We start from the raw sequence: 25,402 nt of genomic DNA on the forward strand, positions 1-25,402 counted from the left end.
CCCCCAAAATTTTGGTGATCTCATTCCATCTTTCAGAATAGCTAAGAGAGCTTTTACTGATTTATTATCTTCTGATAATAAAAAGGCTGTGTTAAGACCCCTCTTAATACCTTTATCTGTCAAACAAGCCTTAATCACCTATGATCCTGTTAAGTACACTGCACTTTATCCTGATGTTCAAACATCAGAACCTGGTTCATCAGCACCTACCATCTCTACTCAGCCACCTCAAACCTCTCAACCATCTCTCAGAACATATCTCAAGTCCTATGTGAAACCTACATCTTCCAAGCCAAAGAGAACAAAGACTGTTTCTCACACACCTCAGAAGAAGAGGAGGATCACCTTGAGAGATGACTCAGATTCTGAGGAACCGATTCTTTCTTCAGAACCTGTGGTAACTGCAGCTGAGAAAAAGATTTCTCAGAAGGATTCTGAACTTGGAGGATCTAAGCTTCTCAAGAGGCTTAGAAAAATGACAATTCCTGATACTTCCAAGGACTCTAAATTACCAAGGACATACAAGAAACAGAGGGCAAAAAGGCCAGTTTCAGATGATGAGGAGGAAGCAGCTAAGGAAGGGGATCAGGAATCTCTGATCTCACAAGAAAAAGAATTTGCTCCAGTTACTTCTTCTCCATCCACTCCATCTCAGGTAACTGTATCTGACAAGGCTAATTTCCCATCTGTGTCTCTTGGTCATCAAGGCACAAGTGCTGATAATGCTGATCAACACTTAGTTGTGCCTGGAGTAATTTTCTTAGAAGCTCCAACAGCAACAAATTTTTTGCCAACAACTGTTACTGATGCTATTAAAACTCCGGAATTATCTAAGTCACCTTCTCTGCATCTAGACACTGATGATCAGACTTTAGGTGAGCATCAGGATTTGGCTGTTGATCAGAACTTAGCATCAGATCAGCAATTAGAGGATGCTGACGCCTCCATTGCTACTCACACTGCTATTATATCAGATGATGCTGATTCTATAAGTTCTGATGCTGCACATGCTGGAGATACTGGTGATGCTGCTCCAACTGCACATACTGATGCAGCAGGTCCTTCAGGACACATTCCTCTTTCTAAGTCTGAACTAGTAAAGAAGTATGTTACAGAGGAACCACCAGTGCCTTGGAGTGAAACTCCTGCAGGACAGGAGTGGACTAAGGAATGGAACTCAGTCTCATGTATTCCATCTGCGTTACATCTTACTGAGCACTTTACTAAAGCTGATGAAATGTTAAATTCTGATGATTTCAAAGCTCAGCTTCGTGTCACTGCGTTGAGTACTAAAAATCTACAAGGTCTTCATTCAACTACTCATGCTGAAATACACAAGATTCAGGAGAACTTTACCAAACAAGAACAAGTTTGGAAACTTGATAAGAAAAAGTTCTTTCAACCATCTATGGACAGGATTGCTTATATTGAGAAGACTCAAGATCGCCAACAAGCACAGATTGATAAAATTCTGCAAAATCAAGCTTCTCAGCAATCACAACTGACAGAAATCCAATCTTCAGTGAAATTGCTTATCTCTCTTCTACTTTCTGCTGATGCCAAAAAGGGGGAGAAAGTGATTAAGTCCAAATGCGAGGATGACAAGACACTGCAAGGAAAGGATGATGAAAAAGATGACCAAGGAAACTCTGGAATGGGTGGAGGTCATAGTCAAAGTAAAAGATTCTCATCAAGAAATGCTGAAATTGCAAGTCACAGGATAAGTTCTGATACTGGGAAGAGATTAAGTTCTGATACTGGTAAAAGAATAAATTCTGATGAACTTCTAGATCTTGATGAAGAAATGTCAAGACAGTTATTTCTTCAAGAAAATCCAGGAATGGACTTGGAAAGTTTAAAGGAAGAAGAAGCTAGACTTAAATCAGAGAAAGTCACATCTAAATCTGAAGCTTCTGGTAAAAAGTCACTTCCAAAACTGAAAGGTATTGTGATTAAAGAAAAGGCACAAACTGAAGCAACATTTGCTAAATCACAACCAAAGATAGATCCAAGATCCAAGGGTAAAGAAAAGGTTGGTGAACCTGTTAAAGTTTATGTACCTCCTGAAGATGAAGAAATTACTGATGACAAAGATAATCTTGCTCTGACTTCAAGAAAAGTTCTTAAAACAACCTCTGACACAGCTCAAGTTGTTCAGAGTCAAGAAATTAAAAGTTCTGATATTCAAAAGAAGCAAGTAACCTCTGACACAGCTCAAGTTAACTTGATATCAGAAGGAAGATCAAAAACACTCCTACCAGGATTCACTAAAGCAAAACAAACTCAACCTTTGAAGACTACTGCAAGTCGTTTTGAAGCTAGAGTAGTTACTGGAAAGGAAGCAAGAGATAAAACTGGATTGGGAAGTGCTGATGAAAGAAGAGTACACAACACTACCAATGATCCAACTTCCTTGTGTGAACCAGGAATTGGAGCAACTCCTGAAAGATTGAATCAATTGGAATCTGTACAAATGGTTTACCATACCTACTTGAAGGAACACATCTTGTTGTATTTCATGACAGATGGTAGGGTTTATCATATAAGACAAAATGCCATTCCATTGAAGTATTTTGAAGAATTGGAGCATGTATTATTCTTACTTCAAGTGGATGACAGATTGACAGGGACTGCTGCAAATTATTTGAAAGAACAGATTCAGAGACGGAAAAGACTTTATTCTGTTAAGTCTGACAGCATATATGTTCCAAAGTACAGAAATCACAATGGTGATATTGTTGATATGAAGCCTAATACTGCACAGATCAGAACATATCTTGGTATTAAGGGGCTTGAATTCAATCTAGAGTCTGACAAAGCTTATGTCATAAGACTAGATCGGGAGTTGAGAAAAGCAAAGATTAATGATCTCAGAGCTGCAATATTTCAAACTGGTGAAGATACTGCAGAGCTTAAAGATGTCAAACGGAGAATGATTGATGAACTCAGATATGCTGAGAAATGTTTGTTGAAGAATTATCTCAGAACAACTCCTGACATCAGAGAGATCAGAAAATGATGAAGCCAAGTCAAAGATCTACAACTACTTAAATTCTGATGTGTATACAGACTAAAGTTGTTATCAGAAGTTGAATTGGTAAAAGCTTTAAGGACTGTAAGTTGTAGTTATCTTGTCTATTTCTCATGCATTTGTACTTAATGTTTTTGACATCATCAAATATCTGTTAAACTTGTATATTTTGCTAATTTACAAGTTGGGGGAGATTGTTAGATATATTTGATAATGTCATGGCTAATATGTTTTATGTTTAGATTTCAGATCTTATTTGAACAGAACAAATCAGTACTTAACTGATCAGTACTTATACTGGACGTCAGAACTTAAGGGATATCAGTACTTATGTTATCAGGAGATAAGCATCAGGAGATAGATATCAGAACTTAAGTGCTGAAGGACGATCAGATAAGGATAGTAGCTGATTAAAGTTAAGAAGATCAAGATAAACATAAGAAGAGATATGCATGAAGAAGGAATTCCGTAAAGAATGGAATACTTGGAAGGAAAGATATCTGATTGATATATATTAGGAAGCAGAATTATATTCCATATCAATTAGCGATTATCTTGTAACTGTGTAATATATAAACACAGACATAGGGTTTACACTATAAGTGTTATCATTATCGAGAATATTATTTACTGTAACCCTAACAGCTCTCGTGATATTTTGTTCATCACTGAGAGATAACATTTTCAGATTGTAACAGAGTTTATTGTTTCAATAAAGTTTATTTTCTGTTACATAAGTTCTTGAAGTTTGATTTGATTGTAATAAACACTGTATTCACCCCCTCTACAGTGAAAGTGTGACCTAACAAATGCCCTGGTACCAGTCGAAGTGGGCCTAGTTTCTTACTTAATAGAATTCTACTACGTAGAAATCAATAACTATGGATTAAGGGCGAACGTATATTTACTGGAAGAAGAAAGGGAAGATGCCCACCAAAGAAACATAAAGTACCTATTACAGGCCGCCCAACACTATAATTCGGATATCAAGAAAAGGTCATTCGGGATTGGTAACTTTGTCCTATGGGAACTAGCTGCATCTATGCCAACAAGACAAGGAAAAGCTTCAATCGAACTAGGAAGGACCTTACAAAGTAACAGAGGTCGTTTTTCCATGGACTTACAAGTTGAAAACACTGGCTGGAGAAACCATCAAGACACTTGGCATGCTAGTCGTCTTCGAAAATTTTATAGTAAGATAAAATTATTATATTTTCCCATTTGTATTTCATTCTAATTCTAAAAGATGCGAAATGTGTAATGACTAGATAATCAATGAAAATACACTTCCTTCGCACAACTTTATTACTTGAAAGTATAACAAATTGAGCGGACGAACGAGTATTATCTAGGAGCGATCTTGAAGAAGATAAAAACTTCGCCCGCCATATTTTATTGCTCACACAAATGGGAGAAGGAACATTAACAAAGGATAATCCTAAAAAATATAATGCCCTTCGCCCTAATGTTTTATCCGACAGTGAGAACACTTGAAATAAACACAACAAGAATGAACGAAGAATGTCTAAAGGCAATCTTAAAAAAGACATTCTCTTTCGTCCTTCCTCCAAAAATAATACTATTTGTACAAGTACCCATTCTTACCGAAGGAACGAAGAAGGTCTTGTCCGAGGGCAATCTCAAAGAAGACAAGCCCTTCATCCTCAATTTTAAATTTTACACTTAGAAATTTTTACAAGTACATCTTTTGACCGACGGAACGAAGAAGGACTCGTCTAAGGGAAATCCCGAAGAAGACGAGCCATTTGTTCCTTCGTATAAAAAGTCAAGAAAACTTCAGTCTTAACGGCCCAAGATTCCCCCGGGTTAATAACTTGACCCCTTAACATTCGGGGCCCGGGTGAATGTTACACAAAATTACTAAGGAAAAAATAAAGCCGAAGACGCGGTAATAAAACTACACAAAACTGTTAAGGCAAAAAGCCAAAGATACAGTGAACGAAAAAACATAAGGCAAAAAAAAAACAAAAAAGGTGACGAATGAAAAATGCTTTTAAATCCCGAAGGCAATTCAACGTATAAACCCCGAAGGCGGAGGTATCAACTACAAATAAAAATAAAATTACAAGTTCAATTCAGGACTGAATGTCTTCATCCGAAAGTTCCTCGTCTACTCCCGAAGACACTTCGGGTTCTTCCATAGCGACTCGGCCAATTAGATACTCAAGGTTGTCGTCCAGCAGCTGCTTATAATTCCAGCCCAGGCCATGAGCCTTCTTCAAGGCATAATCAGTGCCGAACTAAAAGCATTGCTCTTCGGTACGGTCCAACTATTTCGTCTTTTTTCGAAGCTCTTTTCGAGAATTCTTCAACTAACCGTTTCGATGGTCGATCCTCCTGTTTTCCCGTGCTAGGTCCCCCTCCAACCGTGGCCTATCACCCTGCACCACAGTAGCATGGCCGATTAAGTTATCATTCTGCAGTTGAACTCTCTTGAGATATTTTTCGGTTGTAGTGGCCTTTCGCTCTGGCTCGTGAACTTTGGACATGCGTCCCTGCATGTCCCTAACCTTTTCTGCAACAGCCCAAGGAGTAGCCTACCAAAAAATTATATAATGCAAAGGTCAATTAAATTCAAATGATGTAAAAGGAATAAGAAAGACCAAAAGTATAGAAAACTTACAAGAGACAAGAACGACATCAGCTCCGTACAGGCTTCGGCATGAGTTTCCGCCACATAGAGTGAGAAATCTTGTGGGAGTTGGAGCCCTTGTCAAAGATCCAAAGCCGCTTCCTTCGTAGCTTCCATAGTCGAATAGACCGTATGATTAGACGTTAGGACGGCCCAATCAGGAACAAAGGTTTGAACGACCCCATCCCAGCTACGGAACCTCTTACTTGGAGCCCTTTTGCCAACAAACTCCAGGCCATCTTCCTGGCTATTCTCCGGAGCTGGCAGGGCCTGCTAAATCGGAATCTCCTTCTCAGCCTCTTCCTCCTCACTAGCTGCTGAAGGGTTTGGAACGACCTTCTTCTCGGCCGCCTCGGCCTTCTGCATTTCTTGAGCATCTCTCTCAACTGCCTTAGCCTTTTTCCTTTCGATTAGGGCTTCCTTGGAAGACACTGATAAGGAAAGACAGAAGAAGGACCAGTATAAGAAAGTGCTACAATTACTAAGTACTAGATAAAATTAGAATGAAGACGGAAAAGCAATTATGCAGTAAGCAATAAGTAAAAGAAGAAGAAGAAGGAAGAAAAGTTGTTACCCCCACCCCACAAACTCAGCAGTCAATCTTTGTCCCAAAACTCTTCGGGGCTGAGCTTGTCCACCTTAGCGTTCACTAAGGCCGCATACAAGTCCTTCTCCTCGTCGTTCAGATTCGGCATCAAGAGCGCTGAAGGATTGTCGAGTGCTCGACCAGCTTCCGCCCACTGATGACGCATCAGTGAATGTGAGTAATCTTATTGCTGGAGTTGGTGGCCGTCAAATTCGCTCGGCCAGCATGACGAGCGATGTTGTAGAAACTCGGGCTCTTAGGATTCTTCCGGAAGTTATAGTGGAACCAAAAGAGCCAGGTGAGCGGCTGAACACCGTCTTGGAGGCACCGGTTATGAAAATAATTGATATGGATAAACCCGTTCGGGTCCATCTGTCCTAACGCGATCCCCATCTGACTGAAGAGTCGCCTCAGAATCTTCAGAATAAGCACTCTGAAGCCGCACTTGAAGGCCGCTTCGAATATACCAACGGCCTGGTCACCGTATCCCTTCGGCACCGGCAGAGTATCGTAAATCTGCTCATAAGAGGTCACGGGGTACAACAAAAAATAGCCCCGTGAAATCGAGTAGTCGAAGTACATGTGCATCACTCTCTCTTCGGATAACTCTGAGTTCACAGTCCCCCACAATATTTCCACGTGGACGAATAAACCCAGAGAAAAGTCAGAAGGGACGCCCTTGGTTTAGCACCCCAAGATGGGCCAAAATTGATGTTCATCGACCGACCGAGGGATCGGTCGAAAGATTAGCCATAAGGCCCACCGGATGGCTAGACTATTGGGCCGAAGGCCCAACACGGTCATGGACTGAAGGGCCACTTCGACAAAGCCGTTCAATAAGTGGTCAAAACGTCATATTTCACTCTTCTAACGGTCGTCCGGATTTCTCACGAAACGGGCAAATTTATTACAGGTTTGGGTATAAATACCTCATGGAATGTAAGAAACAAAAAACTTAACACATCTCATAATTCTCTCTACGTTCTTGTATTCCTAAACCCATTCTACATCCAGATTATTTATTCTCACATCAAAGGTGAATCAGGGGACAATTACTCGCATGCCTTCCTTTTCAGGTTAAAATCAAAGGCTGTTCTTGGTGGGCCGAAACTTGTTCTTCAAGCCGAAGTAATCTGGACGTAACAGGGGACTAAAGAATCCACGTATATTATTTGATACCATACTATATTTTTACGTTTGCATCATAAAGAAAATCTTGTCCACATCCATCATTCGAATGCATTTCTCCCGATTTCTCTATAATATTCCTATATAAATATCTTATCGAGCACATAAAAATTGCATCCATCTAGAAATGCTATAAAAAGGGTTGCATATATGAGTTCAGAACGTGTTAGTTTTATAACATGGAGTTCCTTTCCAGTGTTTCCTTGGCTAGCTTTAGACGGTCAATTCCAAGAGTTTTGAGTAAATTTCAGGCTGTGCTCAGCCACGGGAGGATCTGGGAGTTCGGGAATCCCTCTCAGATTCTGAATATCAACGTTGTAGTATACCCTGTTTCATTTTTGTATCTATAGCTCAGCTGGTTTGCATATCAATTTGATATCCACAATGCATGGGTTCGAATCTCAGCTACATCTGCAGCTTGGTTCAGAGTATCGTTGCAGTGTCTAAAAATCTTGGTTTCCTCGGTTTTTCATTTTATTACTTTTTGCCAAGTTTTTATGTTTTCTTTGTAAAATAAAAAATGTAAGAAAGATAAATTACTATAAAAAAAAAATATCCGACCCCCTGTTGTTTTCTACGTTCGTCAATGGCCCCAGCTAATCAACCCGTATATCATTTCTTACTATCAAATATCATAAAATCTACAAAACTATAATCGATCGGAAGTAACTATATATCGTTATGCACGGGGTAAAATAAAAATGTAGGTGCGAACAATTGTGCCAAATTGTCAACTGTATGCGGGCATGAAACTGAAGGCAACTATGATTTTATTAACTCGTATGCCTTTGATATACGTCGGATGTTATTAATTCATTGTAAAACAACTGTTATCAATATGCTTTAGTTAGCGATAATTACCAAGTACTATTATATTACATATGATTATGATGTTTAAACAGATTCCTCGCCGTATTATATGGAACAATGAAATACCATTAGTGACAAATGACTTTGTTATATATCTAACCTTTTGGCATTAGATTAAGAATTAGTTTGACTATAAATACTAAGTTGGTTGTTCATCAAATGTACATACATCAGATATGGCAATGAACAAAGTGTACATGGCTCTTACTTTAGTGTTTATCTTTTCTCTTCTCGCTATCCCCATGGTTGAAAGCAGAACACTTACTGGTAAGTTACATGTTTTACATACCCAAGCAAACACAATCACATATAAGCCACAAATTTATTCACACACAAAGATATTAGTTGATATTAGATCGCGTTGCTCGTCTCTGTACTTTTTTACTCTTACTAATTTGTCTTTCATGTCTCTGCACATCGAAAGTCTTATTTAGGAGATTTAATTTTGATGTCTTCTTTTTTTTTCAAGCAGAAATTCTTGAAAAAATTAGACCGACAAAAGCAGCAGCTAGCACGAGTATGGAAGCTAAATCTAAACTGAATGGCGCTTTACCAAGAAATCTAGAACCTGACGCATTATTAGTGAAAGACGGTAATCCGACGAGTTCATTAAGGCCGATCAGAGCGAATGATGCTAAACCAATCATGATGAAGGTTGATAGGACCAAACCTATCCGGTTGCCAGAATATTTACCAAGTTGGTTGATTGACAATTCCGATCCAATTATAATAGGCGACGATAATATAGATGCTGAAGCAACCAAGGTGACTGATCAGCCTGAAAGAACTGCAACAGTTGAAACTGAACCAACTCCAATAAGTGTCCCCAATTCAAGAATGAGAGCATCAGTTACTGAACCAGTGATAAATTACACGCGGTGCGATTTTCTTGAAGAAAGTCCAAACACTAATAATGCAGAATCAACGAACAATGTTCAATCAACCCAAGTGATTGATCAGCCTAAAGGAACGGCAACAGGTGGTACTGAACAAACTTCCACAAGTGTCGCTAAGTCAATGTTGAGAAATTTACCAACTGAGCTAGTGACGAATTACAGTACTTCATCTAGTGAATATGAAAGTATAGATGCTGATTTATATGTTGTAACTGAACCAAGAAATCTAGAGGTCAATGACGAATTAAGTACCACTAAACTATTACCAACAACAAGTTCCTCTAAATCGCTCAGATCAGTTCATTCTACTCCAACAAGTGTCGCTAATTCAGTGTTGACAACATCGCTTGAGCCGGTGACGAATTACTCTCAAAAAAATGTAATTGAAGAAAATTCAAAAACTGGCGAAGAGTTAATGGAGTATGTTACATCAACCGAAGTGACTAACCATCCCGAAGGAACAGCCACAGTTAGGACAGAATCAACTCGAATGAGTGTTTCTAATTCAACGATGTTGCCATCCCATGCAGAGGTAACGAATTACACTCAAGTGACTCAATCAAGTGTAATTGAAGAAATTCCGAAAACTAGGACGGACTCATCAGAGAATGTGAAAACGGTACCTCGGGCAATTGGTGCACACGTATTTTACGGGAAAATGGTGTCGGGATCAGAAATGTACAACATGACAGCCGACGAGTATCATAACAAAATCTACCCTACCCATAACTGCGACGTATTTTTGATCGGTAAACTGCTTAAAGTTGCTGATACACCACACAACCGTATGGTTTTCGCCAAATTTGCGGAAGAAGCAGCAGATAGTAGTAGTGATGATTCCACTGAGAAAGAAGTCCCACTAGACAAATAATTTATAGTACTAAAAAGAAGCATGAGAAGATATACACAAATAGATGTGTCATGTATGTGTATGAATAAGAAAAGCTAATGTTTCTGCCATCTCCAGTTGTTTAAAATGGTATCAGTATGATTATAAGTGATATATTTCAGCTAACCATTTATACAATAAGAACGTAGAACTTAACGTCCTTACCAACTTTTCGATCCCAAAATGTATTCCAGAAAATATGTTTAAGTACTACTATAAGATATTACGTCCAGAAAAATGCTAGATCCTCAAACAAATTTGTGAAAGTGTTTTCAAATGTTTTATCATCATATATTGGTGATTCTCTAATAGATAATATGAACCCTCGTGCATTAATATGAATCACACAAATTAAAAAAATAATGTCTCGTCATTAGGAACACTTTTGGAGTATGTAGCATTTCACTTATGGTATATTTGCATGTTCGGCTAAGAGATTTTTTGAAGACGCCTAAGCATAATTTCATTTCAAAATCATCATCTCAAGACAAATTTCTCCCAAAAGAAGGAAAATAATAATTTTTTTTGATAAAACATTACATTACTTAAGCTGCAGTGCAAGTATCTACTCAAAAATAAAATCACAGTACAAACAAATTAAGCATCAACTACTGTGAGATGGTAACAACAAGGAATTATATATGGTTATTAGTGAAAGTTACTGAATATTAGAAAATTCATGTATGGTTTACCTTTAAATATTTATAAAACGCATATCATTCGTGAAAGACGACCGTTCTAGGTACGATTCGTATAGGATATTATTTAGTATGAACAATAAGTCCCATTGATTGAGCATGATAAACGATCATCCGGAAAATGACTGATTCAGCTTCTAGCCGATTTAATATAGTTTAAATCAAGAGTAGTTTGGGTAGATGCATATAGAATTATAGATTGCTGTATATATGCAGATTGTTGAACCAAAGTATCTCCCCCTAGTCTAAATTGCCAACCCCTTTATAAGTAATACTCCCTCCTATTATAGTAGAGTCAACTAGGCCTTATTAGCTTGTTGGGCCTAATATTAAGTCTGGGCCTTCATAATTGGACCTGGGCCCTAACAATAATCCCCCCAATGGAGTTAGAAATCTTTAGATTTTATTTTGAATCAGGTCCCACGAGCTTTTATTTGCAGCGATTTGTGGGTTTTTTTTTGGAATTTGAGCCACTTTTTGAATCTATAGAGCTGCCCGCCCTTCTCTTTCATCCTCATTTTTACTTTGGGAACCCAAAGGTTTCTCCTTTGTCCTTCCAACTTCTCTTCCTCAATTATCTTGGAATTTACTATAAATGACTGATTAAACTTCTTTTGCAGGGTGTTTGTTGGACGTGCTTATCTTCGATCTTTCGTAGGTACTATAACTTTTTCCCCTCTTTTTTGTTATTGTAGATTTGCTTCTTCTAGTTTTTTCTTTTCAAGATATGAGTCAGTCCTCTGGTCGAGTCAGTGGTAAAAAGGGAGATCAATCGGAAGAGTCGGAGAATATTTTTAGTGGGTTGGACCCATTAGGCCATGTTTCTTTACCGTTGCCCGGCTCTGGAGAGTTCTCCCCATTTGGGGTTGATTACGAAGCTGAAGATTTCGAGAAGGGTGAGTTTGCTGGCGAGGGTTCTAAGGTTGATGGTGTGGGTGATTCTGCTTCTGGGTTTGATACTGATGTTGGGGCTATGGTGTTGGATACCCATGTAAGGTTCTTCAGATCACAGGGGCCTTATAACGCCCCGAGTGTGTACCACAAGACTCTTCTAGATCTTGGTGTTTTGTCAAGCTATTGCACTTTTTCTGATGGATTTGTTGTTTTCCCTCCTAGTCACGATGACCGAATGTGGAGGTCTCTTGTGAAGGTTTCCAGGCAATTCTTGATTTATGGTTCTCTTATGGTTATCGCTTGCCAATGCATCCTTTATTTCTCTGCGTATTGAGGACTTTGAATTCTGGAGTAGGTCAGATATCTCCGAATTTGGTTTTGCAGATAAACGGGATTATTGCTCGATGTAGTGAGCTTGGGATAGAACCGAGTCTTGATCTTCTCTTTTCGTTGTATCGTTTGAAATCAACTGGTGCCCAAGATTATTTTGATGCGAAACCCGGTTGTCCGAAGCTCGTTAGTATGCCGTCGTCGAATTCTGGTTGGCATTCAAGATGGGCATGGTATGAAGGTTGTGAGCTTATTGAAGTGGCTTCGTGGCGTTGTTTATCTCCCGAGATGTTGAAGGCGCTGAATGATTCTGGTTCTTTATCAGCCTTAGATTTAGTGAGGTTTTGTGGTCATACGTCACAGTTCAAGACGTCTTGTTTTGCTGATATTCGGTTTCTTTGTAATCATAGTCGTAAGATATTTAGTTTGCTTCTAGGCTTAATACACTTTTGCTTGTTGTCTTTTTTTTTATTTTGTGCTCGCTTTGCTACGATTTGTTTCAAACAGTTATTTGTCATAAAGCATCTTACATCTTGTTTTATTTCTTGCAGTTGCGGGGCCTAAACTTCGTTTGTTGGTTAATCAGTAGAAGAAGATGCCTTCCGAGAATTTCTTGAAGCTTCTTGCAAAGAAGAAGTTGAGTGTTGGTGTTTCTAAAGCTGAAGATAACGGTACGGGAAGTGATGGAGCTGATCGAACTCACACTTCTGTTCCTGTTGGTGACTCGTCGAAGTGTTTCGAAGCTGATGTGACTATCGCCAAGATAGACCCAACTTTGAAAGAGCGGAAGAGGCACCGTGAGCACAGCTCGTCTCGTTCTCATCATCATAAAAAACACAAGGATTTAATGAAGGTTGTGTTTTTGGAGGATAGTGACAAGGTTTCTCCTGATACTTCTTTGAATAAGAATGTTGACGCGATTGCCAGTGGCGGTGGTTCTGTTGATAAAATTGTTAGAAAGGGTAAGGAGATTGTTGGAGCTAATGTTACTGTTGCTGCGGCCTCGAAGCCCGTGGCGCCCGGGTCTATTGACACATGCAAGGAGTATGCTTTAAAGGTTATTTCCTTGTTTCTTCGTCCTATTTTATACATGTACTGCTTCGTCGCATTTACTGCAGTGTAGCTAACGCATTTTTTGTTTCTGTTTGTCTTTGTTGTCATCTTCTCTTTTTTTTTTAGATTGTTGCTGAACTTGAAAAATTCAGAGTTGAAACGTTGAGTTGCGACGTTGGTGAAGTTGATAAGCTTCGAGCTGATTTTGCGGTTGTAGAAGGCTAAGGGAGGCCTGGATGCCCAACTTGTTGAGATGACTCGCGAGCGTGAGACGAACTCATCAAAGATATCAAGTTTGTTGAAAGATAATGCTAATTTGTTGGATGAGTGCAACACTTTGTCCCTTTCTGTGAAAAAGGAAGTACTTGTTGTAGCTGAGGCAGAGGGGAAGATTGCAAAGTTGAAGGAGGAGCATGACGTTGAGCTTCAAGCGGTTGTTGCTGCTAGGGAATCGTTGAAAGAGGAACTTGACAAGGTGAAGAAAAACCTGGCGTTGCTGGAGGAGGAGTCATTGCAGCTTTTTGAGGAGGGATATAGCGAATGTTGGAAGAGGATTGGTGCTCGAGGCCTAGATGTTAATCAAGAAAAATAGGAGGACTACCTGAAGGAGGAGCAGGGGCGGATTCGTGAGGCCGTGGGCGCTCCTCCAGTGGCCCCTAGTCCCGATGTAGATGGTCCTTAGTTTATCAATTTTACCTATTTTCCTGGATATGTCCAGATGACTTTCATGTAACCCTTGGATTTCGGTTTCGAACTTGGTTTATTTTCGGATGTTGCTATTTTACCTTCAGATAATTTTGAACTTGCTACTTTGTGTTGCTTATATAATTTTTGCAGCCGGAGCCTTGTGGCTTTGATATTAAAAGTGTTCTATGTGAATTTCGAACTTCTTTGAATGTAGTGCTTGAGTTTCTTGTAGACTCCCTGTAAGTAGATTTTGATTTTATCAGGACAGAAATTTTTTCAGGTTTTAACCTTCATAATTTTGCAATGTCTTGGCAATGTGGTTTGTTGTGCTTCTTTTGAGCTTATCTTTTTTTTCATAAATTTTCCTTGCAAAGAAGCCTTAAGTTTTATCTTCTTCTTTTTTAAAAGGTTTCTACCTTATCTTTTTTCCTTGGTGAGGTTTTATACCCTTTGTAACTGAAGCTTTTTGGCAAAAGAAAATTTGATTACTTTTGAAACTGAGCTCTTTCGATGTTTGCATAGGTACGAGGCCTCGGGAGCTCACAAAATTATGAGACCTCGCGACGATGTTTCTTAAAAATCGTAATTTTAAGATAACTTAGGGTGCTTTGCTCTTTCTTCCTTAAATCTTCTTGTTTTTATTTTTGAAAGGTTACAGCTTTGTCTTTTGGAGATTTTGATCTTTTCAGATGGAAATTTGATTAATCTTGAAAATAGAAACTTTCAACATTTTTAGACATAGAGAGCCTCGGGAGCTCACATAATTACAAGTCCTCATGGCGATTTTAAATTTAAGAAACATAACTTAACATAACTTAGATCTTTTTTCAGTCATGTTGGGAGTTTGGAGTTGATTTCACTGGTAGAATTTCTTGAGGTGTATTGCATTCCAAGTGTTTGGTACTGGAGAGCCATCGAGGTGAGCAAGAATAAAGGTGCCTGGTCTAATAACTCTTGTTATCATGTAGGGTCCCTCCCACAGGGCTGAAAGTTTAGCGACGCTACCGGGTTTTAAAATCGCTGCTTCCCTTAAGACGAGATCATTGACTTCGAACTTTCTTGGTTTTATTTTGGAGTTGAAGTACTTTGTTGTCCTTTCTTGATATTTTTCCAATCTGAGATGAGTTGAGTCCCTGAGCTCTTCGACAAGGTTGTAATTTAGGCGCAAGCCTTTCAAGGATTTTTCAGCATTGAAATATTGTAGTCTGGTGGAGTCTAAGCTTACCTCGATGGGAAGGACTGCCTCTGTACCATATGCCATTTTGAAGGGAGTTTGCCCTGTTGAAGTTCTTGGGATCATTCGATAACTCCACAAGACATTGGGGAGCTCATCGACCCACAGCCTCTCAGCCTCTGCGAGTCTCTTTTTTATCCCTTGGAGAATTGCTTTGTTGGTTATTTCCACTTGGCCGTTATATTGAGGGTACGCCACTAACGCCTTGAAGTGTTGAATCTTTAGTTGTTCGATGGTTTCTTCAATATCATTTCCAATGAACTAGCTGCCATTGTCTGTGACAACTGCTTTTGGGACTCCAAAGCAAAACACTATGTTTTCCATAAAGAAGTTGATGACGTTTATTTCTATGATACGAGCCAATGATTTGGCTTCAACCCATTTGGTATGATAATCAATGCCCACAATGATGATTTTTTTCTGTCCCACACTTTTTGGTAATGGGCCCACGAGGTCCATTCCCCATATATAGAATGGACATGGCGAAGTAACCGAGGTGAGCGCAGTGGGAGGTATATGAGCTATTGGACTATAAAGCTGGTATGGTCTACACCTCTTAGTGAAATCTTCGCAATCTTTTCGCATGGTTGGCCAATAGAATCCATACCTCATAATTTTGAGGGCGAGATTCATACCGGCTAAGTGCTCTCCACAGATGCCTGTATGGACCTCGCCCATAGCTTGCTCTGCTTCGTCCTTTCCAACACACCTAAGCAATGGCTCTGTTAACGATCATCTATAAAGTTGATTATTCTCTATGCAGTAACTTCGGGATTTGATGGATATTTTTCTTTTCTCATTATCGCTCATTTCTGGCAGGGTTCCTTGGATGAATTGTATTAATGGAGTTCTCCAATCCTGAATGGAATTGAAACAATTTATGTACAAGGGGTTATTTGTGTTAGATGGGGTTGCAAGGGCCACAACGTAGATTAGAGTTGTCGGGGGTCCATTGCTTGAGGCTGTGAGCTTGGAAAGGGAGTCTGCCCATTGATTCTCCGATCTGTCTATGTAGCTCAGAGTCCACGAGGTTATGGCGTCTAGAAATCCCTTAGCAATGCTTGCATACACAACCATTTTTCATTCAAAATTTTATATTCCCCCTTATCTGCTTAACCACAAGTTGGGAATCAGAAAAGATTTCGATGTCTTTTACCTCCAGGCTTTGAGCTAGTCGAAGGCCTGCAATGATAGCCTTGTATTCTACCTCATTGTTTGTATTTTTGAACTGAAATTTAACATCTTGTCAAATTTTGAAACCTTCGGGGCTTGTGAGGATTTTTCCAGCTCCTCATAATGTAGAAGTTGAGGAACCGTCCGTGAACAAGGTCCACGAACCCCTGTTAACCTTCGAGGAGGATTTCTTGTCATTTGTTGGTGGGAAATTGCATTCAACCACAAAATCTGACAAAGCCTGAGACCTTGGTGCGGTTCTTGGAATGAATTTGATGTTAAACTAACTCAGTTTGATGGTCCATGCTGCCATTCTTCCTGACATATCGGGTCTGTGAAGGATCTTACGAAGTGATTGGTCAGTCATTATGTTGATCAATCGCCCCTGAAAGTAGTGTCGTAATTTACGACTAGAGATGATTAAGGCGAAGATGAGTTTTTTAACTTTTGAGTAGCGAAGCTCTGCATCCTTTAACATATGACTGACGAAGTAAATGCGACGTTGCTCTAACGCCTCGCCTTTTACCAAAACCACCGCTACTGTGGATTCTGTCACAGATAAGTAATTTTGAGGGGTTCACAAGGAGAAGCTTTTGTCAGTATTGGTAGTGAAGTCAAGAAATCCTTGATGCCTTGAAAACTTATCTCACAGTCCTCACTCCATACAAACTTGTTTGATCTTGAGGCCGTCTTGATGGTCTCAAACATTGGTAGACATTTTTTAGAGGATTGGGGAATAAATCGGCGCAACACGGTAATGGAGCCTGTGAGGCGTTGAAGATCTTTTAGGGATTTTGGAGCTGGCAACTCTTGAATTTCCTTGATTTGTGCTGGATCCGCCTCTATGCCTCGATTTGTCAGGAGATACCCCAAAAACTTTCCTCCCGTCAAGCCGAAGGAGCACTTGTTCGGATTGAGGTGCATATTATTGTCACGGATCCTTGTGAAGGTTTCTACGAGATCTTCTATGTGACCCGAGGCTCTGATCGATTTAACGATCATGTCATCTACATAAATTTGGATGTTGCGCCCAATCTGGGGAGCAAAGCTTGTATCCATGGTTATTTGGAAAGTTGCCCCTACGTTGAGTAAACCGAAAGGGAGGACCTTGTATGCGAAGACTCCTCTGTGAGTTATAAAAGCAGTATCGTCTTGGTCTTCACTAGCTAATTTAATTTGATTGTAGCCCGCGAAGGTGACCATGAAAGACAACATTCTGTGACCCTCCGTTGAGTCGATGAGCTAATCTATGTTAGAAAGATGATAGAAGTCCTTCGGGCAGGCCCTGTTCACATCTGAGTAATCTACGCACATTCTCCACTTGCCGTTATTTTTCTTGACCAAGACAGCATTAGCGATCCAACGAGGAAACTGAACCTCTTTGATGAATCCTGCTTCGAGAAGCCTATCAATCTCGATATCTATAGCTTCTTATTTTTCTGCTGAAAACACTCTTCTCTTTTGCTTGAGAGGGCGAGCCTCTGGCGAAATGTTTAGTCTATGAAGTGCTACCTGCTCTGGGATCCCCGGCATGTCTTTCGGATTCCATGCAAATATGTCAGCGAAGCTTTGGAGTATTTTTGTCAGCGAGAGATAGTTTAGCGCCTATCTGGATTTTTTTGCCCTGAGGTAGGTCAAAGAGTCCACCTCTTCCAAGTCTTCGTTTGGTTCACAACTACTTTATTTAGGGATTTCAATTATCTCTCTAAGGTCAACTTCCACGATCTGATGGACCTCCAGAGGTCTCAAATTGCGATTTTTTGGAATGGAATTGCCTAGGTGGCACTATCGCGAGATCTTTTGATCGCCACAGACCTTTCCAACCCCGAATTCCGTAGGAAATTTCATCTTTAAGTGAGCGATAGATGTGATCGCCTTGAGAGGGCCTATAGTAGTCCTCCATATTATGGCGTTAAAGCTTGAGATTGCATTAACTATATGAAACTTGACTACTCGCCAAATTTGGCATGGCGGAGAACCAAGGAGCACTGGCAGATCTATTACACCGGCAAGTTTCACTTCATTACCCGTGAAGCCATAAAGTGGCGTTCCGTTTGCCGTGTCGAGCTTCCTATCCCCTAACTCCATTCTTGGGTAAGCGTTGTAATATAAAATATCAAATGCACTCCCATTATCCACCAGGATTTTCTTAACTGTGTTTGTTCCTACTGTTGTTGTGATAACCAGAGCGTCTTGATGATCATCAATGATATCATCTGAATAATCGCTATCAGAGAAAGAGATGACCGGAGTTGGGTTTCTACGAGGCCGTTTGGAGTCTATTCTACAAATATCCCTGGCATATAATTTCTTTAAGTTGTTGGAAGATCCTCCTGCTTAATATCCTCCTGAGATTACTTCAATGACCCTATCGGGATCACGGTGGGAGCTCCTTCGAGAATGATTGTCGTCCACATAGTGAGCTAGGTGTCCCGAACGAATCTTATCTTCAATGAGGTAAGTGAACTGGAAACAATGTTCTGTCTCGTGACCCGTATCATCATGATACTCACCGTATTTGTTGCTAGGAGGCCTGTTTGGGTTCATAGGTCTTGGAGGTCTATATGATGGATCAGCTTTGAGAACAGCCAGGATAACAGATTTTTCTGTATTGAGCTTCGTGACCTCTCGAGTATCTTTGTTATCTGGGTCCCACCTCTTACTATATCGTTGTACTGTAGTATGGGGAATGACGTCCCGACTTCTCTGATATGATCGAGGTGTTGGAGATGCACGTGAGGCTCTAGACCTATGAGGCCCTTCTCGTTGTCGAGGACTTCGAAAACCTCTCTTTTCGCAATCTCTGGATCTTTGGGACTTCGGCCTTTTCGGATTTTTGGAGACCTAGAATACTGGATACTTCCCACAGCTTCTTGAAGGGTTAATCTATGCTCAATAATCTTAATAGCCATCTACAAGGTTTTGGGCTTCTTCTCGAAGAGCTCTTCGAGCAATTGACTATGCCTTGTCCGGTCAATACCAGCAATGAGATAATTGACTGCCAAAGGGTCGGCCAAGTTAGTAATCTCGGCTATATGTCATCTGAAACGTGTCAAGTATGCTCGCAAGCTTTCGTTCGATCTTTGATAGACTGTAATGAGTGACGCTGTGATTTTTCCGACTTTCTTGTTACTTGAGAAGCGAGTTCTAAACTTACTTTTCAAAATTGACCAGGAGTCAATTGATCGAGGTTGAAGGTTATTAAACCAATTCAAGGTTGTTCTCTTCAGGCAAGTAGAGAAGAAATGACATCGGGCTACCTCGGAGTGTCCGAAAAAGTCCATCCTACCATCAAATAGGTTAATAAAATTCGATGGGTCCGAAGATCCATCGAACGACTCGATAGGAGGAACCTTCAAATCTCTGTTGATTTTAGCATTCTCAATTTTCACTGATAGAGGACTTTCTAAAGCAACTTCAATACCTCCACTCTGAGTTCGAATGTAATTCTTGATCAAGGATAAATCATCTGCCAACTTGGATAGCTTCGATGTTTGCTGACGCTTTGAAGCTGAATGGAAACTTTCATCATCTTCGGAAACGTCGTATGCCTCTTCCTTCTCTTTTTTTCTTTTTGAAAAGAGGGATCCTGTGGACTCCTCGTACTCTGAAAATGTTGACTGTTTAGAAAGGAGCCAGGTGGAGTCGTACTCCGTAGTCTGATGTTCTAGAGACTTGTGATCCTCTGAGACTTCGAAGAACTCACGCTGGAGGCACAGTATCTCTTTCTTACGCCTGATTTTTTCAGTTAAAAGTCTTCGTTCTTTTTCGTACATTCTAAGCTCCTCATCCTCTTCATCTTGAACAAGTACATCTTCATCATCCTTCTCTTTGCTTTTATGGCACTGTTTTTTGTCGAGATGAAGGCGCATATTGTTAGTGTTTGTGCCCTAGAGACAACACTATTATGTTTATATTATGAAACATTTGGATTATTAATTATGATTATATGGATTATTCTTTAGTAATTTATTATATCTTTATTTTTTGCGATAAGATGTTAGATTAATAAATGTCCTTGGAATATGATATGTAAATCTATATCTCTAAGTACGTGACTTAGAAATGAGATTATGAGAATAGTATTGATATTCCTAAAGATCCCTAGTCAAGTATTATTATTAAGGGACGATAATAAATATATTGAGACTAGTGTGTTTGTTGGATGATGATCACATCTCATTGATCATAGGTATGGTAATACTAAAGTCAAAACACAGGCACATGTATTAAATACATGGTGCTGGATTAACCCGTTATGAGATACTACATGTATATAGTGTCATAAGTTAATCTCACAGTGATAATGATGTATTGGTCCTTTGACCTGAAATCATTATATTTCTATACGATAATTAATATACTTTGATACTATTAAAAGTTATCCTTGACCGGGTAATAATAAAAGTAGATATTGGGTACATTATGAATCGTATGAGAAATATGAATGATCTAGATGGGATTTAGCCCTCTTTTATTAAAGGAGTGATATTATTGGCCTCTTGATTGAGTAAGACAGTAAAATGCATGGATGTGCTCAAATACTGATTTGTTTAATAGTTTACTCATTGATCAAGGAAAGAAGGATTGAACGTTAACGGAGGATGACACAATGCATGCCTCGAGTTTGATCTATAATATAAGGCTAAAGGGATTATATTACATTGTAAATTATTCACGAAAGGTTTAATTGATCACCGATTTAATTATTATTACTTGGGTAACAATGATGTATTACTAGATGCCGCTCATTGTTTATAATTTTAAATTAGATTTAAAATTATTGTCAACGTAATAATAACCTAAAGGGTCGCACAAAGAATGATTGGAGGATTATTTAATATAAATTCGGATTTAAATTAAATGTAAGTAATTCGAATTATTCGTTATTAATTAAGTGTGACTTAATTAATTAAATAAGTAAGAAATTCGAATTTAATATTAAATCTGAAATTAAATTATTGGATGATTAAGTGAGACTTAATAATACAAGAATTAGAATTTCGAATTTAATAATAATAACTCTAAAATTCAGTTTAGGGTTGGAGGCCCATTAGCTCTTGCCTATATAATATCTTTTTCTAATAGAATTAGGGTTACACGTTTTATTTGATAAAACATAAACCCTAGCAGCTTGAAGAGAGATAAAGAGAGCAAGAAGGCGGCCTCAAGAACGTGCTGGTACACACCCATCCTCCGGGCGATCATTCGTATGGATACCTTCAAGGCGTAGATCGTTCCAGCGACGGGCTATGTGGTGATCATTCAAGACCTCCATCTTTCCATTAACGTAAATCTTCTTGTTATTCCCAAGGAACTAACAACAAGATTTACAGAAGGGGGGTTGAATGTAAATCTCAAAACTTTTTCAAGTTTTGAGCAGTTTCAAAAGCTAAGTGTATGATGAACAGATGTGTGTGAATTTCTTTGAGCAGGTGTAGACAGATGTATATTTAAGACACAAATGTAAAGAACACAAAGGCTTTTAAAAACTTTTCTGGTGGATTTGTTGTTCCACGAGAGATGTGTATTTCAGAAAATCTGTGATACAAAGAATTGTTCACAGCTGCTTCCTAGTACAAACTAGATGATTTTCTCTCTATATTTTTCTAAACAGCTCTGGAAAATTCACTTCTAATTACTAGCTGCAACTTGGTTTATATATCACCAAGTTTACAAGTGAAGACAAAGATAAAATACAATCATAAAAAATAGTTCTTCACATGTTTCTTCTTCATTTCTCTATCCAATGCAATCTAAGATAATCTGTGAATCTTTGAATACTTCCTTGTTTACACCAGAATGGAAATGCTGCTTTTTCTTGATTCCACCAAGAGGCTACCACAATCCAATTGTCTCTGTCAACCCGTGTGCCTCCGTCAGCTTATGAATTGTCACTATCAACTGCTATGGAACTGAGCATCCATTGAAGCTTTCATCCGTTGATGCTTTAGTGACATCCGTTGATGCTTTAACAGTTGAAGCTTTATCCGTTGATGCACTCATCCGTTGATGGATGTTATCCGTTGATGCTTTAGAGACATCCGTTGAAGCTTTGTTTCTCATCCGTTGAAGGCCTTTAATCTATCAGTTGATACTACTTCATTTATACAAAATTACAAGGCATGAAATATTTATAATTAGCCCTCCTATTTGCATATCCACTAGTAGTCAACATGACTTATAATTTCCCACAACTTCTAAGAATTATAACTTAAATATAGAGACTGAAATGTGCTACAATACTAAACTTATTTCTAAGTAAAGCTACTCCATCAACGGATAGCCAAAGTGGTCTTATCCGTTGAGGCTACAAACACTAGATTTCTACTTAAGTGTTTTGTTTAACTTATCATCAAACTAATACATATATTCCTAACAATCTCCCCTTATTTATGTCTACTAGAATTGTAGGCATAAATTCAGGGTTAACTTGATGATAACAAAACACTTAACAAATATATGAGTTGAAACCAAGTAGAAATTCAAAAGTGGTGTAAAAGTGTATGTACTGAGATAGAATTGAAGATTTAAAGTGTTTCCAAGGGTGCTCCTTTTGTCTGAGCAAATCATTTTCTTTTCCTTTGTTCCCTTATTTTCTTCCCTAGCCTCCTGTCATTTTCCTCTACTTGGAGTTGGAGTTGTCTGTAGAATTCAGCTTCATCTTCTTCACTGATATCCAACTTAGATTGCATGTCCTTGAGAGTTTCATTACTGGAAATTTTAAGCTGGTCTTTAAGTCTAAAAAATCTTCTGACTCCTTTATTATCTCTGAACTCCATCAACCTATGAGGTGATTTATGAATTGTAATTCCATGCTCAGGGTTGAGTAATGTTCTAGAAAAGGAATTTGACTCCCACCAATTCTTCCTTATGCTGGCAATCTTGTTAAGAATCTCAGTTTTGGCAGTCCTGGTAAAGCCAGTATCCCTTTTGATAGCTGAGTAGACTCTAATCAAGGTAGAATAGCCCTCACTTAGAATTCTTTGAAGAGGCCAAGTCCTTTCCACATTTCCTTTATACTTGAACAGTAACCTTTCTGGTAGCTGTCCATAGGCATTTATTCCCCTTACTTCCTCCAGCTCATCCAGGTAGAGTTCAATATCTGTATATTCTTTTATGCCACAAATGTGAACATAATCATCATTTGAGGCTTGTGGCTTAGGCTTAGGTTTATGTTTCTGAGTGAATTTACTTGAGGTTAGAGGAGGTGTTGATTTGGATTTTCTTTTCAGTTTCTTTGGTGATGGAGAAGTAGTTAGGAAGGTAGGCAATTTGATGGTGTCCCAATCAATAGGTTCCTCTTTAGGGATGATTGGTTCATCATGGACATTTATACTGGGATCAGTAACAAAAGGTTCAGGAATGGAAGGTAGTGATTTAGATTTTGATTGGGTTTCCTCAGTGTTATCTTCACTCTTCATTTTTGCCTTGGCCTTCTTTCTGTTCCCTTTCTGCCATTCCTTTCTTTCCTCACTTCTTTCCTCCATACTCTCACCAACCATATTCCCCATATCCACATTTATGCTTTCAGTCTTGTCTTCTTCACTCTTGTCTTCAATCTTCTTCTTTAGCTGTTTTTCAAGCTTTGCTTGTGCTCTTTTGTCAGCCTTCATCTTTTTAGCTTCTTTCTTTAGCCTTATGGTCTCTTCCCTCTTGGCTATTGAGAATTTGGGATGTCCTTGCATCACACAGATACTCTTTCCCTCTCTATAGATGATAGCCATATTCATTCTTTCCACTACATCCTTGGTCTCTTTGTGCTTTATGATGTTACCACCGAAAACTTTGTCTTCATCAGGCTTTGGAAGAGGAAAATCCACTTCTTTTAGTTGAGCAAAGCTTAGAGGGTTCTTTGTAGAGTCCTTGTTGAATCTAGTGGTTGGCTTGAGTACCATGGGCTTCAGGTTCCTTAAAGAAGTTTCTCCAACCTTATTCCTCCTTACTGGCTTGTGCTTCATAATGATTGGCTCAACTTTTGTACTGAGTTTCACAGATAAGGATTTTGTAGTTGTAGAGCCAAACACTTGTTGCATCCTTTCATCAATTCTTCTCCTTTGCTCTTTCACCTTCATCTCAGCTGCTGCTAGCTGGATTAGATCAATTCCATCAAGCTTTCCTTTGATTTGAAGTGTTGGAGAAGTAGTGATGGCAGGAACTAGCACTTTGGATATTTGAATGTGTGTAGATGGCTCCCCTTCCCTTTCCCATTTATTCTCCCCCTTTTTGTTATCATCAAGGAGAGGGGTCAAGCCCTATGCTTTAGCCAGTTGCACTAGAAGACTAGTCTGAGACTGTTGATTGTGAAGAATGGTGACCATAGAGTTTTCAATAACTTGAACTCTTTTCTCCAATTTGGCCATCTTCTTTTCAGTATTTGATTCTCTTCTCAGTCTCAGTAACAGTTCCTGCATGGTACCAAAGGGCATGATTGAATCCAGCTTCTCAGTATTGTAGGACTTCAAGTCAGCTATATCCTTCTTGAATTCATCCACACTTAAATTTTGTCTTAATTGTTGTAGCTTCATGAGATGTAGAGAATCTAAGTGGGCTTGGAGAATGGCCTTGGTACCAGCATTGGAAGTTTCCTGAATTGCCTTTTGGATAGCCATAATTTGTTTGACTAAGGATACATTGAAATGCCCTGGTGTAGACTCCTTTGTCAATGCCCATTCAGGTAACTCTGGAATAGAACTTGGGCCTTCATCTCCCCCTAAGTTCATGCTTCCATCAAAAGAATCAGAGTCATCATCATTAGAATTTACTCCAAATTCTTCCGAATGGCTCACCAGTTGTAGAAGGCATCATATTGGCAGTAGCTTTATCCCTTTGTAGAGATTCTGAAGTATGTACTAGGTTTAAAGTCTTTTATGCCTCCTCATTGCCCTGAGTAGCCAACAGTTGATAGGCTGACACAGGATGAGTAAAAGTGTCAGCGTCCAATGAAATGTTATCAATTTCAGCTCTGTAATGTTGCTGAAATTGTCTTTTCTTGTCAGCATCATCCACAATCATTGACTCACTAGCAATGGCTGGATCCACCCTTATACCTCATGTACCTGCTTTTCTCTCAATTTCTCTCTTTTCTTGCATCAGGGGCTCCCCCTAGCTCACACTCCTCACACCCCCACCTTCACCTACTAAGGTGGTACTCCTCTCACTGTCTTTTGCCATGCTGGAAGAAATAGCATGCATATTTAGACTCTCAAGCTCTCCTTTT

At 39.2% G+C, this 25,402-nt stretch overlaps 1 protein-coding gene across 1 annotated transcript; it reads left to right on the forward strand.

Moving 5' to 3' along the window:
- Positions 1-8,460: 8,460 nt before the first annotated feature.
- LOC141670712 (uncharacterized) lies at positions 8,461-10,184 on the forward strand. Its single transcript, XM_074476693.1, has 2 exons — positions 8,461-8,595; positions 8,801-10,184. Exons 1-2 carry the CDS (start codon positions 8,505-8,507, stop codon positions 10,093-10,095), a joined length of 1,386 nt encoding a protein of 461 aa, XP_074332794.1. The 5' UTR covers positions 8,461-8,504; the 3' UTR covers positions 10,096-10,184.
- Positions 10,185-25,402: the final 15,218 nt, after the last annotated feature.

This window comes from Apium graveolens, chromosome 7 (assembly GCF_009905375.1).
Source record: "Apium graveolens cultivar Ventura chromosome 7, ASM990537v1, whole genome shotgun sequence".
Lineage (NCBI taxonomy): Eukaryota > Viridiplantae > Streptophyta > Magnoliopsida > Apiales > Apiaceae > Apium > Apium graveolens.

Bases quoted from the DNA above. Each gene is read 5' to 3' on its own strand.
- LOC141670712 (XM_074476693.1), top strand. From the start codon at position 8,505: ATGGCAATGAACAAAGTGTACATGGCTCTTACTTTAGTGTTTATCTTT. The intron at 8,596-8,800 runs GTAAGTTACATG...TTTTTCAAGCAG, and splicing joins TGAAAGCAGAACACTTACTG to AAATTCTTGAAAAAATTAGA.